This window comes from Phodopus roborovskii, unplaced genomic scaffold, assembly GCF_943737965.1.
Source record: "Phodopus roborovskii unplaced genomic scaffold, PHOROB, whole genome shotgun sequence".
NCBI classification, from domain to species: Eukaryota; Metazoa; Chordata; class Mammalia; order Rodentia; family Cricetidae; genus Phodopus; species Phodopus roborovskii.
In genome coordinates, this window is record NW_026126563.1 from 21,544,202 (window position 1) to 21,565,339 (window position 21,138).

General features: G+C 36.9%; 1 protein-coding gene across 1 annotated transcript in view; it reads right to left on the reverse strand.

Moving 5' to 3' along the window:
- Positions 1–21,138, reverse strand: part of Ccdc178 (coiled-coil domain containing 178) — a 284,918-nt gene that overhangs the window by 94,583 nt on the left and 169,197 nt on the right. Inside the window, exon 19 of the mRNA XM_051202056.1 lies at positions 9,842–9,991. Within this exon, the coding sequence (XP_051058013.1) occupies positions 9,842–9,991 (150 nt within the window). The remainder of the gene's footprint in view (positions 1–9,841; positions 9,992–21,138) is intronic.

Below are 21,138 nucleotides of genomic sequence, written 5' to 3' on the forward strand. Positions count from 1 at the left end.
ACAGAAATCCTGCAGGGGTGGAAGGAAAATTTTGACCAAGAGTTCTGCCACCGTATAGCAGCAATGAGACAAAGCAGTATTAAAGGTCTTCAGGAGACAATGTTTTTGAGGAGCTCAGGACAATATTTGCAGGTTTAATCAACACTGTTATAAGCTACCTAGAGTCTTGGTTTTAATTCTCATGGGAATCTACTGCTTACATTGTATTTGCGCTATGACTGCTTAATAATAAGAGATATCATGAAGCCACTCATAACATTCTGTGGAATGTTTTTGGTTCCTTTTTGTTTTGCTTTCTGAGTTTCTGAAACATTATTACCTCAGACATATGTAGGGTCAATCCATGCTGGATCGTTATTAGAAACCATGATAACAAAAGTCATTACACTGCTGTCCGGTTTTGACAGTAAAATTTCAGGAACATTATCACAAATCCTCATGCATTAGTGCAATGGTCCTTACTGCAGTTTCATATTAGAGTCGAAAGACTGCTATAGCATGCTTCATACAGCATCAAGCAAGCTAAGTTCTCTGCTGGTTTTACCGATAACAGTTATGCCTCCTTTCTGTATATACCCTGCAAAGGCTGGTTTTGTTTTCCTTTACCCCCAGATTCCTGTGAGAATAGTATGTGTGCCTTTAAATAAAAATATTTCTTTGAAAGTCCACAAGAATTATGGAATCCAGGATTGGATGAAAAAAATCTAAAGGTCATTTTATATCTCGTATAATTTAAAAATTCTAAAAGCTGTATCTACTATATTACTACATTTAATTTAATTAAATAAACTGTTAGGTAATAGCTATCATTTTATCTGATTATCTATCATATATCAACTATGTGTCATCTATCTATCTATCCTCTCTACCTGTTATATACCTATCTATAATCTATCTATCTACCTATCATCCATTTATCTGTCACCTATCCATCTATCCATCCATCTATCATCTTTATTTAAATTAGTGTTTACTCTGAAGGGTTAGTGCATGATTTTGGAAATAATAAATTAGATATTTAATATCACTCTGATAGGAAATCTGTGACAGAAATCCTTCAGCTGAAAAAGAAAAATATTTCTAATATCACTGAATATAATATTTGATCAGAACTATCAACCCATTTAAATGGTAAAACCATACAATTGGATTGCCTGCATATTTAATATAAGATTAACTTATGCAGAATCTGCTTAAAAGCACCAAAAATATCATTTATTAACTAATGCATATCAGATGAGCTTTAGACCTTATAAAAAATAAAAGTAGCTTTTTCTTTAATGGGAGATGCTTATAATGAGAAACATGGAACTTTGATAACTAAATACTCCATTATTTATGTAAAACACATTTTTTTTGGAAACTCAGAGACAGGTTAAAATTTTATTCAGTGGATTAAATTAAAGTTACAGTGGGGCTGTCTTATGAGGGATGCTCATGGAGTACAAATCTTATTTTTTTAAAACCTTGAAAATAGATTCTTCTCTCACATAATACATTCTGACCACAGTTTTTCCTCCTTCTACTCCTCCCAGCTCTCCCCTACTTCTCCTCTCCCCCAGACCCACCCCTCCTCAGTTTCCTTTCAGAAAAGAGCAGGCCTCCAAGAGACAACAACCAAACACAATAACTCAGGTACTTAAAAAATAATTATCCTGCAGTGGTCTGGTGAACTGCACACTGGATATGCTTACACTTGAAATCATATGTGAACATGCTGACAAATTAAGTTAACTGAAAGAGAATTTAGACCTCATGGCCAGAGGATCCAGAACATTGACTAAATCTCTTGATAATCACGTTTTTTATATCTAATAATTAATGTTTATGTCAATGTACTAACTTGTTGTCTTTAAGCCAATTTTACTTGCCAGAAGTGACAATTTTTCACTGTTTTTTTATTTCATGAATTTTTTCTTATACAAGGTAATCAAGTTTCTTCTCCTAATGATTTCATTAGCCTGGTATTGATTACCTCACATCAGTACTCAAATAATGACTTTGATACCAGCTTTGAGTGTTTTCATTTATGTGTGTATCTACATATTTGTGATATTAAGCTTTGTTGAAAGAATAGTACATTTAAAAATGTTTAGCAGTTAGGCAGTGGTGGTGTATGCTTTTAGTCCTAGCACTCTGGAGGCAGAGACAGGTGTATCTCTGTGAGTCTGAGCCCACTCTGGTCTACAGAGCTAGTCCTAGAAATGTTAGGGCTACAAGGAGAAACCCTGTCTCAAAAAATGTGTAGCACATGGCACTCATTTTCCATGATGCTATGTATTTTTAACAAATGATTGTAGGATAGGGCTCTATAGATGTGGGGAGAGATTATCACAAGGGTAACTGTAGATTGTGCTAGCTAAAACTGAGTTGAAATCCCATCTCTCACTGAAGATGTATACAATGAACATTTTACTTATTGGAAGGTAACTTTTAAAAATTTCACTAAAAATTTTTAGGTGTGTTTATGTGTACACATACAAGAATGCATTGGAGTATGCAAATGAAGGCCACAACACAGTTTGCAGTAGTAAATTCTCAAAATTACAAATGTATGTATTCATTATCATCCATCCAGGGCTCCATGGACACCATGGGTGATGTCTCTTTCTTCCTTGTTAAGGATATATTTTAACAGAGTTTCATGAGTGTAAAATTTGTGACTGTTGTAAACATTGACTCTAAGCTCTCTGTGTTTCTCTGTGAGGTTTGGATAATGTAAAAGGTATATGTAAGAAAGAGCAGAAACCAACTGGCTACACCTGTCACTATTGAAAGTGTTACAATTTTTCTTTGGAAGAAATGAATCTCTATCTTTAGTTAAATAAGCACCTAGAAAGCACTTGGCAAAGCAACTTTAATATTCATGAGGAGAGGGCATTACATAAAAAATGTATATAACAATTATTAAAAGACAGAAGAAAGTAGTGAAATCTATAGTGGATGCAATGAGATCTGCTTAATAAAAATCTGGCAATGCAGATAAGTAGCAAAACTTTGGCATTTTTCCTCAGTGGGGTGAAGAAAGGCAGCTGAAGAACTCAGAGTCTACTGCAGTTGAGAGGGGTTCAGCAAGGCTTCATCAAGGAAGCAGAGATGAGGTGGGTTGTTCTGAGGCATCTAATATGTCTTTGTCAGTATGATGGTTGACTGATGAATGCTGTTTGTATTCTGTACCTCAGAGACTGTTTTCACTGATCTCACATTCAGCTCTTTATGTCCATATCACTTCAAAGTGATGCTTTATCTAAAGACTTCCAGGATGGCAATGCTCATTAAACAAACTATATCCTAGCATATTGCTATCTACCATTTACTAGATATAACATTCAAACCAAGTTACAACTGCACCCTAACCATTCTTTATTTCTTACCCTGCCCCCTTCCTGTTTTGTTTTGTTTTCTCTTGCCTCATGTTGGGTGCCAAAATGTTGTTTTTTTTTCCCCCTCTTACTTTTTGTTTCTTTTGGGGACTCACCAACTAGCTCCCAGATAAATACACAAAGGCTTGTTACTGTCTTGTGAATGCCTGGTCTTAACTTGGCTTATTTCTAGTCAATTTTTCTTAATTGTTACATTTTACCTCTGGGCTTTTAACTTTTCCATTTCTGTATGTCTTTTCTTTCCTTCTTTGACATGTCTGGCTGTGTAGCTGGGTGGCTGGCCCCTGGGGTCCTCCTCCTTCTCTCACTCCTACATCTCCTTACTCCTAGATTTCTCCTATTATATATTCTCCTTGCCTGCCAGCCCTGCCTATCCTTTCTCCTGCCTTGCTATTGGCTGTTCATCTCTTAATAATTTATTCAGATGTTTTAGACAGACAAAGTAACACAGCTCCACAGAGTTAACCAATGCAACACAAAGGAATGAAGCACATCTTTGCATCATTAAACAAATATTCTACAACATAAACAAATGCAACACATCTTAAAGTGATATTCTACAACAATGCCTCATCTGTAAAATTATTTTGTAAGGAAATGGAAATTTCCTAAGGATGCTCCTAGTTGGTAAAATTAAGAAATGTAATTATGAAGCTGAAGCTCAGTCCTATGGAAATTAAATAATTTCTAATGAAATAGGCGTCCCCCTGTCCTAAAAGTGGCAATTGAAAAAGGAGAATCAAGCAGACAAAACCTTAGCAATAATTAGTGATCAATAAACCTTTCAGCTGCGTTACACAGACTAGGGATTTACGTGGCCTTTGTATGGTTTATGATGAGATGTACACAGTATTGTTATGCAATAGTAAGGAAGCTGTTCTACCATTGTGGTTGTGAAGTAGATTGGATGGTGAACAGACTGGAACTGTATCTCAGTCCATCTCTCTCTACATTCTTGACCTTAGGAGAGACAGCTTCAGTTCTGTGTCTTACATAGGTCATGGTGACAACGATAGTGGAAAAGAACCTAGGATTAGGGGGCACTAAAAAGATAATGCTCACCAAATGCATATTACATAGTCTCACTGCCCTCCACATACACATATATGTATGTATGCATACAGAAGGCATGCACACACATATACATACTTATGCATACATACATATACATACATATTACGTGCATATTCATATCTATGTATATACAGTGTACATACATACATACACATATGGAAAGTGTTTCCCAGAGGTGCCTTTTAAGTGCTAGCTTTTATTTACTTCATTTACAAATATTGGGATTTTCTATGGAAAAGGGTTAAACTTTATGAATGGATTCTGAAAGAATTAAAAATATTTTTAAACTATTTTTGGAAGCAATCTTGATGTCAGCCACAGATGACAGCCCTGTCTGCATGACAGTTTAACTTACCTTTCTTTGTGTACTAAGAAATTCCAGATGCCACTTGAAACAAATGTTATAGTTTCCTGGAAATATTAAAGCAGTTTTAAAGAGAAAGAACAAAAATGCACCTGAAATCTACCTAGGAAATTGATGAAAATAGAGTTTCACATGGAAACAAAAACCTGGGTTTTTTTGTTTGTTTGTTTCAGATTTATTTTTCTTAATTTATTTCTAGTGTTAGCTTTAATTTTGACATCTGAGAAGTTTTATATTGGATGTGATTCTTTCGTTACCCATGAATGGGGCAAATAAGAATTTTGCATAATTGCTTTTGCCTCTTTCTGAGGTTTAAAGGGGAAAGACCCATCACTGAAAATTTGAAAAGCCCTGGGGTATCAAGACACATATCCAAATAAACAGATATAATATCACCACCGAGAGTAATGCTATAGTGTTCTAACATTTGAAATGTCTCTGTGCAAAATTATGATAAAGAAGGGAACATTATCTTTAATTTGATTTACTCTTCTATCAGGCTTTTCTATGTTTGGTCTACAAGTATAAAGAAGAATAAAAATATGCAATCTTCGTAGAGAAAATAATATCCCTTAAGAATCATAATTATTAAAATATAATTGTTTATCATGACAAAAGCAATTCAGTCTCAGAGTGAAGGAAATCCATTAGAAAACAGAAAAAGGTTACACAAAATTCATAGGATTACTATTGCTTTCCTGTACCTCAAACTAGACCAAGTAGAGGACTAAACCTCATATACATTGGAAAGGCTGTGATAGCAAAGAAATGGACTAAAATATTAAAGGGTTGTGTTATTTCTGATAGCCAAATTCCATCCTGTGTGTGGCACATTAGACACTAATGACATACGATTTCTCACTGACAGATTAACAGCATCAATATGGCTTCTCTGTCCATCGCAGCAAATTGATCCTACATGACACTGACAAGGGCAGCCTGCACTTAATGACCTCCATTGCTGAAGGATGGGAATGAAAAATGGCTGAAAGTACAAATAAATCTTGAAAGTTTCCTGAAACAGGTGTGCTGAAAGTGATTCATTTGAGGGATCACAAATGGAAGCCAATGCCCAACAGTGGGCCCTGCCTGCCTGTTCTTAACAAACTCTGCCTCCTTGTATCCTGTATGAAGAGTTGCTTCAATTTGATCAAAGAGATGAGAGGATGCTCTTAGTATAAAAACAGGATGCTACGTCTCTTTGGGTTCTGTTGCTGTGATAAAACATCATGAAATAAAGCAACATGGGGAGAAATGTGTTCATTGCTTCTTAGAGTTAAGGTCCATCATCAAGGGAAGTCAGGGCAAGAACTCAAGCAAGGAAGGAACCCGGAGGCAGGAATTGAAGCAAAGGCCATGAAGAGTACTGATTTCTGGTTCTAGCCTCATGGTTTGCTTAGCCTACTTTCTTATAGCACTCAGGACCATCAACAATTCCAGGGGTATTGTTGCTGATGTTTTCTTGTCCCACCAGGTCCTGCTGCCATGTTGTCCTAAATAAACACACAGACGCTAAATTAATTATTAACATGTTGGCCGATGGCTAGGTTTTCTTATTGGTTATCTTTGTCTTAATGATTGACCCATTTCCATTAATCTCTGTATTCCCACATGGTCTTGGCTTACCAGAGAATGCTTGGATCTGTTACTCCTTTATGGTCTACATAAAGTCTTCTTTCCCAGAGCCTCTTTGCCTAACTTTACCAGAATTCTCCTCATCTCCTAGTTCTTCCTATCTTCCTGTCTCCATTGGACAAACAGTGTTTTATCCATCAACCAATAAGAGAAACATATATACAGAAGGACACCCCATATCAGGCTGGTACCATCCAAAATGCACCACAGGATTGCCACGGGTCAATCGGATAGAGACATTTTTACAGTTGAGGTTTTCCTCTGCCAAAATTACTCCAGCTTGTGTCAACTTGGCATAAAACTAGCCAGCATACTAATGCTAACTCTGTCATCTGTCACTGTCTAAGTGTCCACGCTTTTTTTTGTTTGTTTGCCCCTTGATTAAGGAAAGACAAAACATATTAACTATTGTCTCCTTCTTCCCAGGGCCTAGCAATACACCTAACATACTTGACCTAAATAGCAATGCAAAAATGATTGATAAATACTCTATCTAAACAGAGAGATACTTCTAATCTTGAATTATGTTTTAAGAACACTAAAGATATGGTCAGATGGTTGTGTTTTCAAATCTTTTCCAAACCCACTTATCTTCTTATCTGCTACCATCAGCTAGTAATTTAATAAACCTGTAAAGGCACATCCTTCTAAACAGAACCCTTGAAGGGAGTTCTAAAGAGCAGTCTTCTGAAGAGCATCTTCTAAAGATGTTCTAAAGAATCCCCTTCTAGAGAACATCACAAACCTCAACATAAAACTAGTTACACTGATTCTGATAGAAGCAAAGTGGGGAATAGCCTTGAACTCATCACACAGGGGACAAATACCCGACCAGAACACCGATAGCACAGGCACTGAGATCTACAATTAACAAATGGGACTTCATGAAACCGAAAAGCTTCTGTAAGACAAAGGACACTGTCAATAAAACAAAGCTGCAGTCTACAGAATGGAAAAAGATGGACGAGAAACACAGAAACATTCAATATCCTTAGCCATCAGGAATATGCAAATCAAAACTACTTTCAGATTCTATGCTATACCTGCCATTTGGCTAAGATGACTAATTTGCCTGTTCTTGGAACCTTTCTCTTCCTACTGAGTTGCTTTGTTCATCCTCAATACAAAGGCGTCTACCTTGCTTTTCTGTATGTTCTTTTATCCTATTTGTCTGTTGTTCTTTGCAGACCTGTTCTTTTTTGTTGAGGAAATGGAAGGGAAGTATATCCTGGGGAAACAGGAGATGTGCAGGGTGGGCTTGGGTAGCTGGAAAGAGTGAAAGGAAAGGAAACTGCACTTGAAGTGTATTAAATGTATTGTATGAGAGAAGAATCTATTTTTAATAAAAGAAAAGAAACAAATGGAGAAATACAAGGTGAGGGAAACAAAGCAAAAATAATGATAAAGTGAAAACACACACACACACACACACACACACACACACACACACACACACACACACACCAAAAGTGGAGAGCCATGGTAGGAGTTATAAGAGTAGAGTGTGGCAGCAGTTTTACTTCTAGCTCATCTTGACTGTTTCTTCCAGGTTTTACTCATGACTATTGATGTTGAACAACTAATTACTCCTGTACTTATTTACCATAAATATATTTAATAGTAGAATTTACAATTAAAGTCTTTTGTTTGTTTTTTTTAAATTAAAAAAAAGGGTACTTTCTAAAGAGGTCCTTCTAAAGAACATTAGTCTAAAGAGATGGTGGTAGTTTGAATAGGCTTGGTCTCAATAGACTCACGTGTTTGAATGCTTGGTCCATAAGGAGAGGTACTATTGGGATGTTGAAGTCAGTGTGGCCTTGGAGGAGGAATTGTGTCACTGTAGTAGCAGGATTTTTGGATTTGAAATGCTTAAGCTAAGTCTAGAGTGGGGTATGGTTCACTTTCTGATGCTTGTGGATCAAGATGCAGAACTCTCAGTGTGTCTGCCTGCACACAACCATGCTTTCCTCCATGACAACAATAGAATAAACCTCTCAAACTGTAAGCCAACCCCAATAAAATGTTTTTAAGAGTTTCCCTGGTTATGGTATCTCTTCCCAGCAACAGAAACTCAAAAAATCAGACAAAAGTCCTCCAGAAGATGTCCTTCAAACATCCCTCCAACGAATGTACTTCAAAAGAAGTCCTTCACGATAGTATCTTTTGTCTCAGTAATAATCATCTGATTGATATATGAGAAACAGGAACATACACAAGTAGCACACAGGTGAATACAATAATTACAGCCACATAGCTTCCTTTTGTTTTAAAAATGACTTTTATGATTTCTCTTCTGTTTTATTATCTTGTGCAAGGAGTTTTAATTTTTAGTTGAGAAAACTGAGATTCAAAAGAGTAAATAACTTACAGGGGATCATTGCAATACTGTATGATGGAACATACTCTATACCCAGGCTTGTGTCTCCCTAAGCATTCCACAAGAGTGCTGAGCATAGAACTGGCCTTCTAAATTGCAACTCATAGCACACCCACATGGGCAATGCCAATATGAGAAAAGACTCATTAACTCTGGTCCTTCTGGCTAGCTCAGTTGTTAAATAATAATACCATTCTTTTAATTCTTGAAAATTGAACCCAGAAGCAAAAGGTTCATAGGGAAAACAACCTATTATTGTGTCTAAATGCCTGAGGAATATATGGAACATGGCTATATATTGTGACTCCCCTATAATACAGTTCTTCGCCCCCTTTCTGTCTCATGGGAGATCTCATTTTCTTTTTGATTTATGTATGCTTTCCTTTTACCACAACAGAGGGCTTTAGAAATAGATGTACAATTTGCTGCCATTTCCAGTAATGAGAGAGAGAGGTGACAGATAGATAGATAGATAGATAGATAGATAGATAGATAGATAGATAGCTGTAACTGCAAATGTCTAAAGGATCTTCACACTGAGCAAAAAATTAAAAACCCCAAAACCCAAATTTGGGGTATATATATCAAAAAGAAGTTTATAGAGTTCCATCAAGCAATGTCATGTAGTGTTATAATTAAAAAAGTAAGTACATAATATCATATGTATACCTATAAAATAAGAAAATAATTATGATATATGATCATAACAACTAAATGCAAAAAAATTACTAAACAGATCACAAACTAAGAATTTTTAGGTCTTAAATATCTTTTAAAATTCAATTCCTAACATCAATATTATTTAATTATGTAATTTCATGTAGCTATTACTAAATTACATAAATATGCAATAAATCTTAAGGAGAAGAAACCATACCTTTTTTTTTTTTTTTTTTTTTGTGGTATAACTAGTCTCCTATTTAAGACCACACACTTATTACATTAACTCTTTGGAGGACTCACTTAAGATATTTAATATTTTCAAAAAGAAAAATAAAGCAGCAATACCTTTTTCTTGTCACAAAGGGAGGAACTGAGTGACAGCAGTCTGTCATATCCATTGAAGTAGGCATCCTTCTCCTTTAAGAAAATCATCTGCATGCTTTGATACTCTTTAGCTAAACGCAGGTTTTCTGCTAGTGTCTCTTCTTGAAGTTTCTAGAAGAACAAAATGTATGAATGTGTATATATATAATATATATATATATATATTTAAAATCATTCAAAACTGTAGAAACTTTCATATTTTTAAATACTCGAAATATTCTGACACATAATATAGAAAAAGAAAAACAAAGTAATTTTAAAAATTATGCTCCTTGTTTATGCTATTTTCTTGGGGTTGCAGGGATTTGGGTTTCTTTCTTCACTTATAAACAGTGATGTGTGATTGTGTGATTTGTCTGAGTGTGCCTGCCTTTTGTCTGACCCTTGGATGGACTTCTGTCAGCCCTGTGCCCACACGGGTAGAACTTCTGTCTATTGAATTTGGGTATTGACACTCAGAGAGAAAACACTAATAAAATGGGAGGCAAGAGGATCATTGAGAGCCTGGCTTGAAAAGGATTTGCCACACCAACAGGAGGACACATGTTTCATCCTGGGAATGCAGGTTAAAAGCCAGGCTTGGTAGTGATGAGTTACAATCCCAGCACGGAGGAGGCAGAGAAAGGAGGGTCTTGGGGCTTATAGTTTAGACTGATCAGCAGGGAGTCCCAGCCCCAGTAAGAGATTCTATTTCCCATAGGGCAGCTCACCTGCACTCCTGGGAACTCATGGACTCTGAACCAACAATTAGGGAGTCTTCCTGGGACTAACCTAGGCCCTCTGCATGTGTGTGACAGTTGTGTAGCTTTGTTTGTTTGTGGGGCTCCTAGCCATGAGATCATGACCTGTCTCTGAGACTTAGATGGCTTTTAGGAACCTGTGCCCCATGCTGGATTACTTTTGTCTTGATACAGGGGGAGGAGCTCTGAACTGAGACAGAGGAAGTGTGGATGGGGAATAAGAGGAGAGGAGGGAGGGGGAAACTGTGGTTGGTGTTCTGAGTAAATGAAAAGGTTAATTAAATAAAAAAATTAAAAATGCATTTAGAAAAAAAGAAACAGATAGATGGCTCCAGAGGAGCCACACCTGTAGTTGTCTTCTGACCTACACACACACACACACACACACACACACACACACACACACACACCTACAGAAAATAAGTAAACTGTAATAAAAACTAAAAGAAGTTTGCTCTATAAACTTCAAAAACTGTAATTTCTTAAAAGACTTCTATATTTTCAAAACTAATCATCTCTTTGGTGCGAATCCATTCTTTCCTAAAACACCTTAATAAATATTTCACCTTGCTGATAAAGAGACTTACTATAATGATTAAACTGCTAGTTATAAAAATAACTTTTGCTAAGTAATTAAAAGACTCCTGTGTGAATGGTACTATCCCATCAAGCTTTGGTTTGTTGTTAGAAATCACACATAGTATGAGAATATGAATAGGAAATGTAATTCAGCAGAAAATTGTCTATACAAATATTTCTATACTTATACAGTAAAGATTTATGAAGGACAACAGACATATTTTTCATGAAGACTTGGTCTCCCTATTGGTCCTGACTGATGAACACTGTCACAGGTGATCTTTAGGAAGCCAAAATGATGAGCTGAGAGTCATTTCAAATGCCCTTGTCCTAATTCTGGGACAATTATTCAAAATATTATGAAGTTGTATCTTTCAAACCTACCTAAGTTCAAATAGAAATATATTTTTGAGGACAAAGTTTGTGAATATTTTCATTTGGTGTACTCAACTTTTTAAGTGATAGCTGTCATACTTTTGGATACCTAAACATACATTAAAATCTAACTCTCAGTTGGGTTGAAATCCTGATTAATGTCCTTCTGATGTCAAGATAAGGATCATTTTGAGTTTTTTGTTTTTAATATTTTTGATTGTTTATTTTCTTGTATGATTCATTAAAATGAAAGCATTTACAAAATTTTCTTTGAAGTGTTATGATTGTTTGTACATGTGCAGTCAGTTACATGTGTGCAATTGACTGTTCGTGTAGGTCAGAGGACAATCTTGGTATGAAACTTTGTGAGTGGAACATTGGCTCACAATATTAATTCATTCATTATTTAATCCATTTATTTTCTCATTCAGTTATTTAGTCAAGACTTTTTTTATTTAGTTACTCAGACTTGATAGTATGCCTCAAGGATTTTGTAGTATTATAATATTTGTTAACAAATTACGTAAGTATATAATTAGACTATAGTATTCCAGACATTTTATACTTTTGATTTGCATATATATTAAACTTATCCAAAAGAACATTTCTCAATATGGTACTTATTGTCATTTATTTGGTTCTCATTATTGAGGTTGATTGAAATAATGAATATTGGAGAGTAACTGGATAAAGAAAAGACTCATGAACACCTGCTAATGGTTTCCATGATTTAATATGTAAACATTTAACATGATATGATATCTAAATTCACTGTTAATCTTTGATTAGGAGATACAACAATTTTCTTCAGTATTCTGTTAGGAAATTAAATATATTAATAAGGACTGAACAGTAGCTAAGTTTTAAGATCTATGAGTGCTGAGTCTATTAACTTGTTCAGCTCAAGGATATATTTCTCAGAATGACTAATATATGTGCATGACAAATAGATGAATAGACAAATGAATGGGCAGACAATGAAAATGAGTAAATAGATGACTAAATGAATGGATGAATGAATTGATGGATGAATGGGTAAATGAATAAATGGATATATATGGGAAGAAAGAAAGAAAGGATGAGCAAATGAATGATTAGATGGATGAATGGGTGGTAGCCAATGAAGAATTAACATATACCATTTAGGAGTTGCATATACTTTCCATATTAGAACTACCGATTTTATTTCCCAGCTGCTATGTGACAACCTTTTTGATATTACAATAGGCTATTATAATGTAAGAAATTGAATTCTAACATTTTATACTATGCTACAAGCAAGTGAAATTATTCAGTACATAAGGAAAATGCACAATAAGATTCTACACTGAGGACTTTTCCAGGGATATGTACATTGCCTGGTGTAGCTGTCTATATTTAGCTGATGGCCTTTGGAGCTTTGGAGTTTTCAAAACTGTTGAAGTTATATATAGCTTTTATTGGGTGGTAGTTACATGCTAAGCCTCTGATGCTCAAAGTATTTCTAAAGAAAAATGCTTTCCTCCTCCAACCACTGGTATCTTGTAAAAAGAAGACAAAAATCAAGACACCAAATTATCTAAATAGTATTTGCTTATTTTTCTCCCACATTTTCCTTACTCTTAAAACATTGACTTTCATATTTGAATTTTTCTTCATTTTTTAATTTAGTTTTCTCACTATTTCCTTTTTTTTTTTTCATCGCTTTCTCATGCAGTAAGTGGGTATAGGGCATTCAAACAGAATTGGGGACTTCCTGGACCAAACTTGAGGTTCGTTTTGTTTCTCATTATAGTTATATACAAAGCTGGAAATAGCTTAACACGAGTGTTAATTAATGAGCTCCACAGACAATAAATAATGTCACTTTAATGATAAAGGACACTGCCTAGCATGCTAAAACTTTATCCAGATCTACAATACAATAAGAAAATAAGAAATCTTGCTCGAGTACAGAACAAGCCACCCAGAAGAGCGGGCAGGCAGCCTGCCTGTGGAATCCCCACTCCCTCAGTTGCCAAAGACACAATCTTCCACAATACCTCCCTCCTAACCCCATACCCTCATTGCCTTGTCCTTGCCCTAAGCTGAGGTAAAAACCTCTGGCTCCAGTGTAAGCCAGGACAGCCAAAAGAGCAGGTAGGCCAACCCACCCTGGAACTATCCTACTCCCTTGGTTCAGTTCCCACACACCTAATCTGCCACCATCACTTCCCTCCTGATCTCCACCTCCTATTGCTGTCTCCCATCCTCCAACTCCAGCAGCCATACCCTGTTCAAGTTCAATCCACACCAGTAGTCAGAAGAACAGGTAGGCAAACACAGGCAGATTCCCTGCTGGACCTGAGGGAAAGCTAGCTGCTGGAAGTTCTGGTAGGCCACCAGCCCATGGACTCTAGGTGCTCCTCCTTGCTGTGTCTCAGCCCCCAACCCTGACAGAGAACCCTCATTCAACTACATACTAGCCACTAGAGTTCCACTTAGGTTGACCACCTCTAGACCACCCCTAAACACTTTGTGACCTACCACCATATCTCCAATCCTCCTCCTGTCCTCGTCATCTTGTTTCATCCCTCAGGAGGAGGTGCCCTGCTGGACTAGAAACCACATTGGTCCCCACAATTCCAGTGTCCCAGCCCCCAACTTGGGTAGACACCCACTGATCAACAAGAGACTGTACAGGCCAGAAGGCCAGAGAGGAAACAGAAACAAGGAGCCAAAGAACAAAACACCCATCCATAAAAGACAAACTTAGAAATCAGCAGCTAGACCTCAAATCCAGATGCCTAGACACCAGCTTAGGAACACAGGCAACAACAGCCTGAGTAAAACCGTTTAAGACCTGACAATGGAAATAGAAACAATAAAAAAGAAAGCACAAATTAAGGAAATGATGGAAATAAATGGTTAGTTAGCAGAAACTAGAGAGAGAGGATTTATCAGCAGAATGCAAGAGATAGAAGAAAGAACCTCAGGCACTGAAAATATGGTAGAAAAAACTAGATACATTAGTCAAAGAAAATGTTAAATCCAAGAGGTTCATAACACAAACCATCCAAGAATTCTGAGACACTATGAAAAGACCAAAGCTAAGTATGTTAGGATGAGAAGAAAGAGAAGATCCCCAGTTCAAAGGCCCAGGAAATGGTTTCAACCAAATCTTACAAAAATTTTTCCTAACCTAGAGAAGAAGATGCATATAAAAGTACAAGAAGCCTACTGAACAGCAAATAGACTGAACTTATAAAGAAAGTCCCCTTGCCACATAATAACCAAAACAATAGGCACACAGAACAACAACAAGGAAAGGATACTAAAAGCTGCAAGGGAAAAAGTGTGAATTACACCAGACTTTGCAATGGAGATGTTAAAAGCCAGAAGGGCCTGGACAGATATCCAGGACTCTAAGAGACCACAGAGGTCAACCCAGGTTATTATACCCAGAAAAGCTTCAAATTAATGATAGGTGGAGAAAACAAGGGTATTCCAAGGTAAAGTCAAATTAACAAAATCAGAAGCAAAGGGGGGGGGATATAACAACATACACTAAGGAAATCCAAAGAATCATGAGGTCATATTTTAAAAACCTGTGCTCCACAAAATTAGACCCTCTAAAAGAAATGGATACTTTTCAATAGATACACCTTACCAAATTTAATGCAAGATCAAATAAACAATTTAAATAGACATATGACCTCCAGGAAAATAGGAGAAGTCATCAAAAGACACTAAACCTTCAAAAGCACAGAACCAGAAGTTTTTAGCTCACAATTCTAGCAGACTTTCAAAGAAGAGTTAATGCCAACAGTCCTCAATTGATTTCACAAAACAGAAACAGAACAACATTGCCGAATTCATTTTGAGATCACAATCAACCTGATATTCAAACCACAGTAAGATTTGACAAAAAATAGAGAGTCACAGAACAATTGTCCTTATTTCCACAGATGCAAAAATAATAAATTACTAAAAAACCAACAAACAAACAAACAAAACTATTCTAAGATCATCCACCATCATTCTAGAGATGCAGGGATTGTAGAACTAAACCACATGATCATCTCATGAGATACCAAAGGAATTCTTTGACAAACTCTAGCACCCCTTCATGATAAAAGTCTTGGGTATATTAGGCATACAAGGAGTGTAATTAGATACAATAAAATAATTTACTATAAGTTTATAGCAAATATCAAATGAGTGCAGAGAAATTCAAAGCAAGTCCACTAAAATCATAAACAAGACAAAGCTGTCCACTGGCTCCCTATCTATTCAATATTATACTTGAAGTTCTAGCTAGAACAATAAGACAACTAAAGGAGATCAAGAGGACACACATTGGAAATGAAGAAGTCAATGTATCATATCTGTAGGTGATATGATAGTTTACATCAGCAACCCCAGAAACTTTATCAGAAAATTCCTACAGCTAATAAACACCATGAAGTGACTGGATACTAAATTATCTTTAAAAAAACAACAGGGGAAAATAACCTTTAAAATAGAAGCAAATAATACAAAGTATCATGGTGTAACTCTAACCAAGCAAATAAAAGACCTGTAAGATAGAAACTTCAAGACTTTGAATAAAAAAATAGAAGATGGAAAGGTCTCCCATACCCAGGGATCAGTAGGATTAACATAGCCACAAAAGGCATCCCATCAAAATCAGTCTACAGATTCAACTCAATCCTGATCCATCAAAATTCCAACACAGTTCTTTACAGAGCTTGAAATGGCAATGCCCTTCTTTATCTGGGAAAACGAAAACTTCAGGATAGTTAAAACAGTTCTGTGCAATAAAAGGACCTCTGGAGGTATTACTATCTCTGATTTCAAGTTGTGCCACAGAACTATAGTAATAAAAATGACATTTGTATTGGCATAAAAATAGGCAGGTTGTACAATTGAATATTTACCACCCTACACAAACTGAAGTCCAGATGAATCAAAGGCCTCAACATAAAGCCAGTTACGCTTCTACCTTATAGAAGAGAAAGTGGAAGTAGCCTCGAATGTATTGGCACAGGAGACAGTTTCTTGACTAGAACACCAATAACATAGGCACTAAGACCAACAACAAATGGGACCTCATGAAAATGTAAAGCTTCTGCAAGGTAAAAGAAACCATCAGTAGGACAGAATATGAGAATTTTTTTAACCGATTCCACATTTGATAATTGGCTAATAGCCAAAATATATAAAGCACTAAAGAAATTGGACATCCACAAACTAAATGATCTAATTTAAAAATGAAGTTTATGTCTAAACAGAAAATTTTCAAAAGAGTAATCTCAAATGGATAAGAAACACTTAAGGAAGTGTTCAACATCCTTAGACATTAGGAACATACAAATTAAAACTATGTTGAGATCCCATGTTACACCTGTCAGTATGGCTAAATTCAATAACACAAGTGACAGCTCATGCTGCTGAGGATGTGGAGCAAGGGGAACACTCCTTTATTTCTAGTGGGAGTGCAAACTTGTTCAGCCAATTTGGGAATCAATATGGCAGTTCCTCTTAATCAATCCACTTCAAGACCTGGTTATACCATTATTGGGTATTTACCCAAAGGACACTTTATCTAACCACAAGATCATTTGTTTAACCATGTTCATAGAGGCTTTATCCATAATAGCTAGAAACTGGAAACAACTTAGATGTCCCTAGTCATCCCCCCCCCAAAAAAAAATGTGGTATATGGTGTATTTACACAACGGAGTGTCACTCAGGTGTTAAAAAAAATAACAATGAAATTTGAAGTTTACTGGATGGAACTTGAAAAGAAAATTCATCCTGAGTGAGGTAACACAAATGCGGAAAGACAAGCATAGGTATTATGTACTTAGATATTAGCTGTTAAATAAAGGATAACCACTGTATAATCCATAGACCCAGAGAGTCTAGGTTACAAGGAGTGCTAAATTGGGGGGGGGTGGAAGGCATTCCCAGGGAAGGAGAAATAGAATAGATTTTTCAGGTGAACTGGGGGTGAGTGGGGATAGAAACAGGAGGTATCAGACATAGGGTTGATGGGATAAGGGGGGAATATGGGGAGAGGAATTGGTGGGTATTTGTGGGGTAATGAGAAAATCTAGCACAGTGGAAACTCCCTGGAATCTATGAGAGTGAACCCAGTGAAGACTCCTGGTAATGTGGGATACTGGCCATCTTCTGTAACCAGGCAAGGCTTCCAGTGGAGAGACTAGGACACCAACCCGGCCATCAATACTTCCACCTACAATCTGTCCTGCATGCAAAATGTACTGAGGCAACTATGGAAGCTTCCAACCAATGACTGATCAGAATCTGAAGCCCATGCTGTGAAAGGGAGACTTGCTGGACACTGCCTGGTTGGCAAGGAACTGGAAGCTGGATAGCCTAGAGTCCTGGGAGTACCACACATGACTGGCAAACAAACAAACAAATAAATAAATAAATAAATAAATAAATAAATAAATAAAAAGTCAGTGAAACGATTCCTCGTGATATCCTGCTGTAGTCATAGATCAATGCCTAGCCCTGTCATCACCTGAGAAGCTTCATCAGGCAACTGAAGGGAGCAGATGCAGAAACCCACAGTCAAACATAGGGAACCCTGCCCAAGAGAGGAAGGAAGGACTGTAGGGACAGGGGAGTAGCCAAGGAGAAGAACTAGCAGAACATAGTACACAGGATTAACTAAGCAGGGCTCGGGGCCTCTGAGGCTCAAACATGGACCCTGTATGGTTATGTGCTAGACCCTCTAAATGTACACTACAGTTGTTACCTTAGTGTTTTTATGGGACTCCTAATAGTGAGAATGGGGGTATCTATGACTCTTTTGTCTAATCTTAGGACCCTTTTCCTTCTGCTGTGTATCCTTGTCCAACCTTGATGTGAGGGTTTTGCCTAGCCTTATTGTATGGTGTATGCTTTGTTTAGTTGATGCCCCTGGGAGACCTGTTCTTTTATAAAGGGATATGGAGGAGTGGATCTTGAGGTGAGGGGTATTGGGAGGGCTAGAGGGAGGTGAGGATGATGTCAGGATGTATTGTATGAGAGGAGAATAAATTTAAAAATAAAGCAACAACAACAAGAAGAAATCGGCTACTAAGAATTATAATTAGTTCAGCACCTAACTCTCAGTGAGGTTAACTGTACTGATGAAGTATCCACACAGGGCAGCATGTCCTGAATTTGTCCTCTGAGTTAGTGTCTGAGATGTTATTATTCTCACTTTACAGATGAGCAAAGTCAAAGCAACGGTATATCAGATGGGGGATTTGTAGGTTTGGAAAGTGGCCACAACAATATCTTTTTTAATAACATGCTTTAAAAAAAATCTTGTCATATGCTGGTGGTGGTGCATGCCTTTAGTTCCAGCAGTTAGGAGGCAGAGGCAGGAGAATTCCTATGAGCTTGAGGACAACCTGGTCTTCCAGGATGGAAAGGGCAACACAGAAAAACTCTGTCATAAACAAAGGCAAAAACAAAAACAAAAACAAAAACAAAACAACCAAACTAAACAAAACAAACAAAAACAAAGCAAAAAACTTGTCATTCCATATACAGGTTTCATATATTCCAATACATTCCATATATTGGTTCCATTTATGACTGTTCAATTTGAGGTTTATCCAGTTGGTTAAATACAGTTGAAATAATTTTGTGACTTTTCTGCTAGCTTAAAAGAAAGCATTCAACTTTTTTCTGGCCTTTTCTTTCAGGATATCCAGCCTTGTAATGACTACCACTTTGTTAGGGATCAAAGTCACAGAAGGAGAACATATGTCAGTCAGTGAAGATGCCTGACAGCAACTGTCAGTGAGTGAAATATCTAGAGAGAAATCCAGATCCCAGGCTCTAAACTTTTCAGCTGACGATCCAGAAGTGAGACACAGGGACAATCCATCCCTCTTACACCTTATCCAAATGCGAGATATAGAATCATAAACTGACAGCCACATTACACAATGGAGTTTTGAGGATTGCTATGACCATAACAGCAGAAGAACCAATAGCTTATGCAACATTACAAGTGGAGTGCCCCAGCTATGACCCAGACAGATTGGTACCCGATCGGAGACTCTTGTATGCAAAGCACCACTTTATGAGCCAGTACTCTTACAAACTTCACTGTGTTGTCCTCACAAAACCTGATGACATTCAACAACAAAGACAAATCACTAAGCTCTGTGTTCTCAGTCCACATTTGCCTTGTAACCTGGCACACATAGTTTGTTGACATAGACCAAGCTGGCTGCTGGGGAAAAAGGGAACTCCTGGGAAGCAGCTCTTCACTGTAAATCACTAGGAGCTTGTTGGTTTTGCATAATTCATCTCTTATGATATTTTATTTTCATCATTTATAGCTCATGATTCCATTAGAAATGGCATACTCACTAAAAAGACCTAGTTCATGGATACTCCAAGCTGAAGACTCTAGAATTTGAGATTATGGTTGAATGCAGAAAAGAATTTATATCATTGAGGCCAATGAAAGTTCAACCAGCCACCCTCACCCTGTGCAAAGCTTCAATTCACTAAAAACATGTGTGTTTTAAAATGTAAGCTGTGCATAATTTAAAGAGATTACAAAAGGAAAACTTGACCCAAAGTAGATATGGCTATGATTAAAACATTGGCATTGTATGCATGCATTTAGAAAGTCTACTTGCCTTAGAAGATGTTATAAAATAATTGTGTTGCAATGTGTGTGACAATCATATTCTCAGTGATGCTTATTACAAATATTTGGATCTGGCTCTCTGGGCAGAGGGACCAGGTTCTATTAGTATGTACTGTAATGGAGCTTTCACCTCCTGACCCAGTTCTAATTCAAACTCTCCTGTCCTGAAACATTTATCTGCTGATTTTTCTTCTGATATTTCCTGATGATCCATCACTTAATTCGTGGTTATTAAGTTTGTTGCAGATTGCTCCTTACTTCCCTCCTGGCACTCTGCTGGAAGCAACTGTTGTTTTTATATATTCATGTAAAGGACATCATACCAATTTTAAACCCCACCCCATCTCTGAAAATTCCTTTGGAAGACACCAAAACCAGAAGTTGCTACTATTTGTTGATAAATTCTACACCAACGTCCTTACTAGCTTTTCTCTTATCTATTTGCTCATTCAGATGCTTTTCTGCAAACCTTTACTAAATTGATTCTATGGTCCCAACTCTGAGGCTAATCTATGGTTTAAAAAAGATTAAGATATGATAGCACTCCCCAGGGATTCCAGGGGAGAAGGGCAAATCTGTCTAGCTGACGCGTAGTGGAATTGAGATCAAAGTTACTCTGCCTCATGAGTAACTTGAACAAATTTGAGAATCAAGAGGAAGGTTTCCTTGGCCCTTCAGAATTACTGGAGTATTGCTATATAACTTGTTAATTAGACTCAAATAGATCATGTTAAATGTTTTGTAACCTTCTGGCTTTAAGGCATTGTTAATGACATAAGCAACAAAAGACACCAACACAGCCCCATTCCCACCCCACTGATGCATAATGTAACTCAGGCTCAGTTGTAAGCACTAAGCTTTCAAGAGTTTGTGGACCTGTATAGAAGATAAGGCACTACATAGTCTGTTCT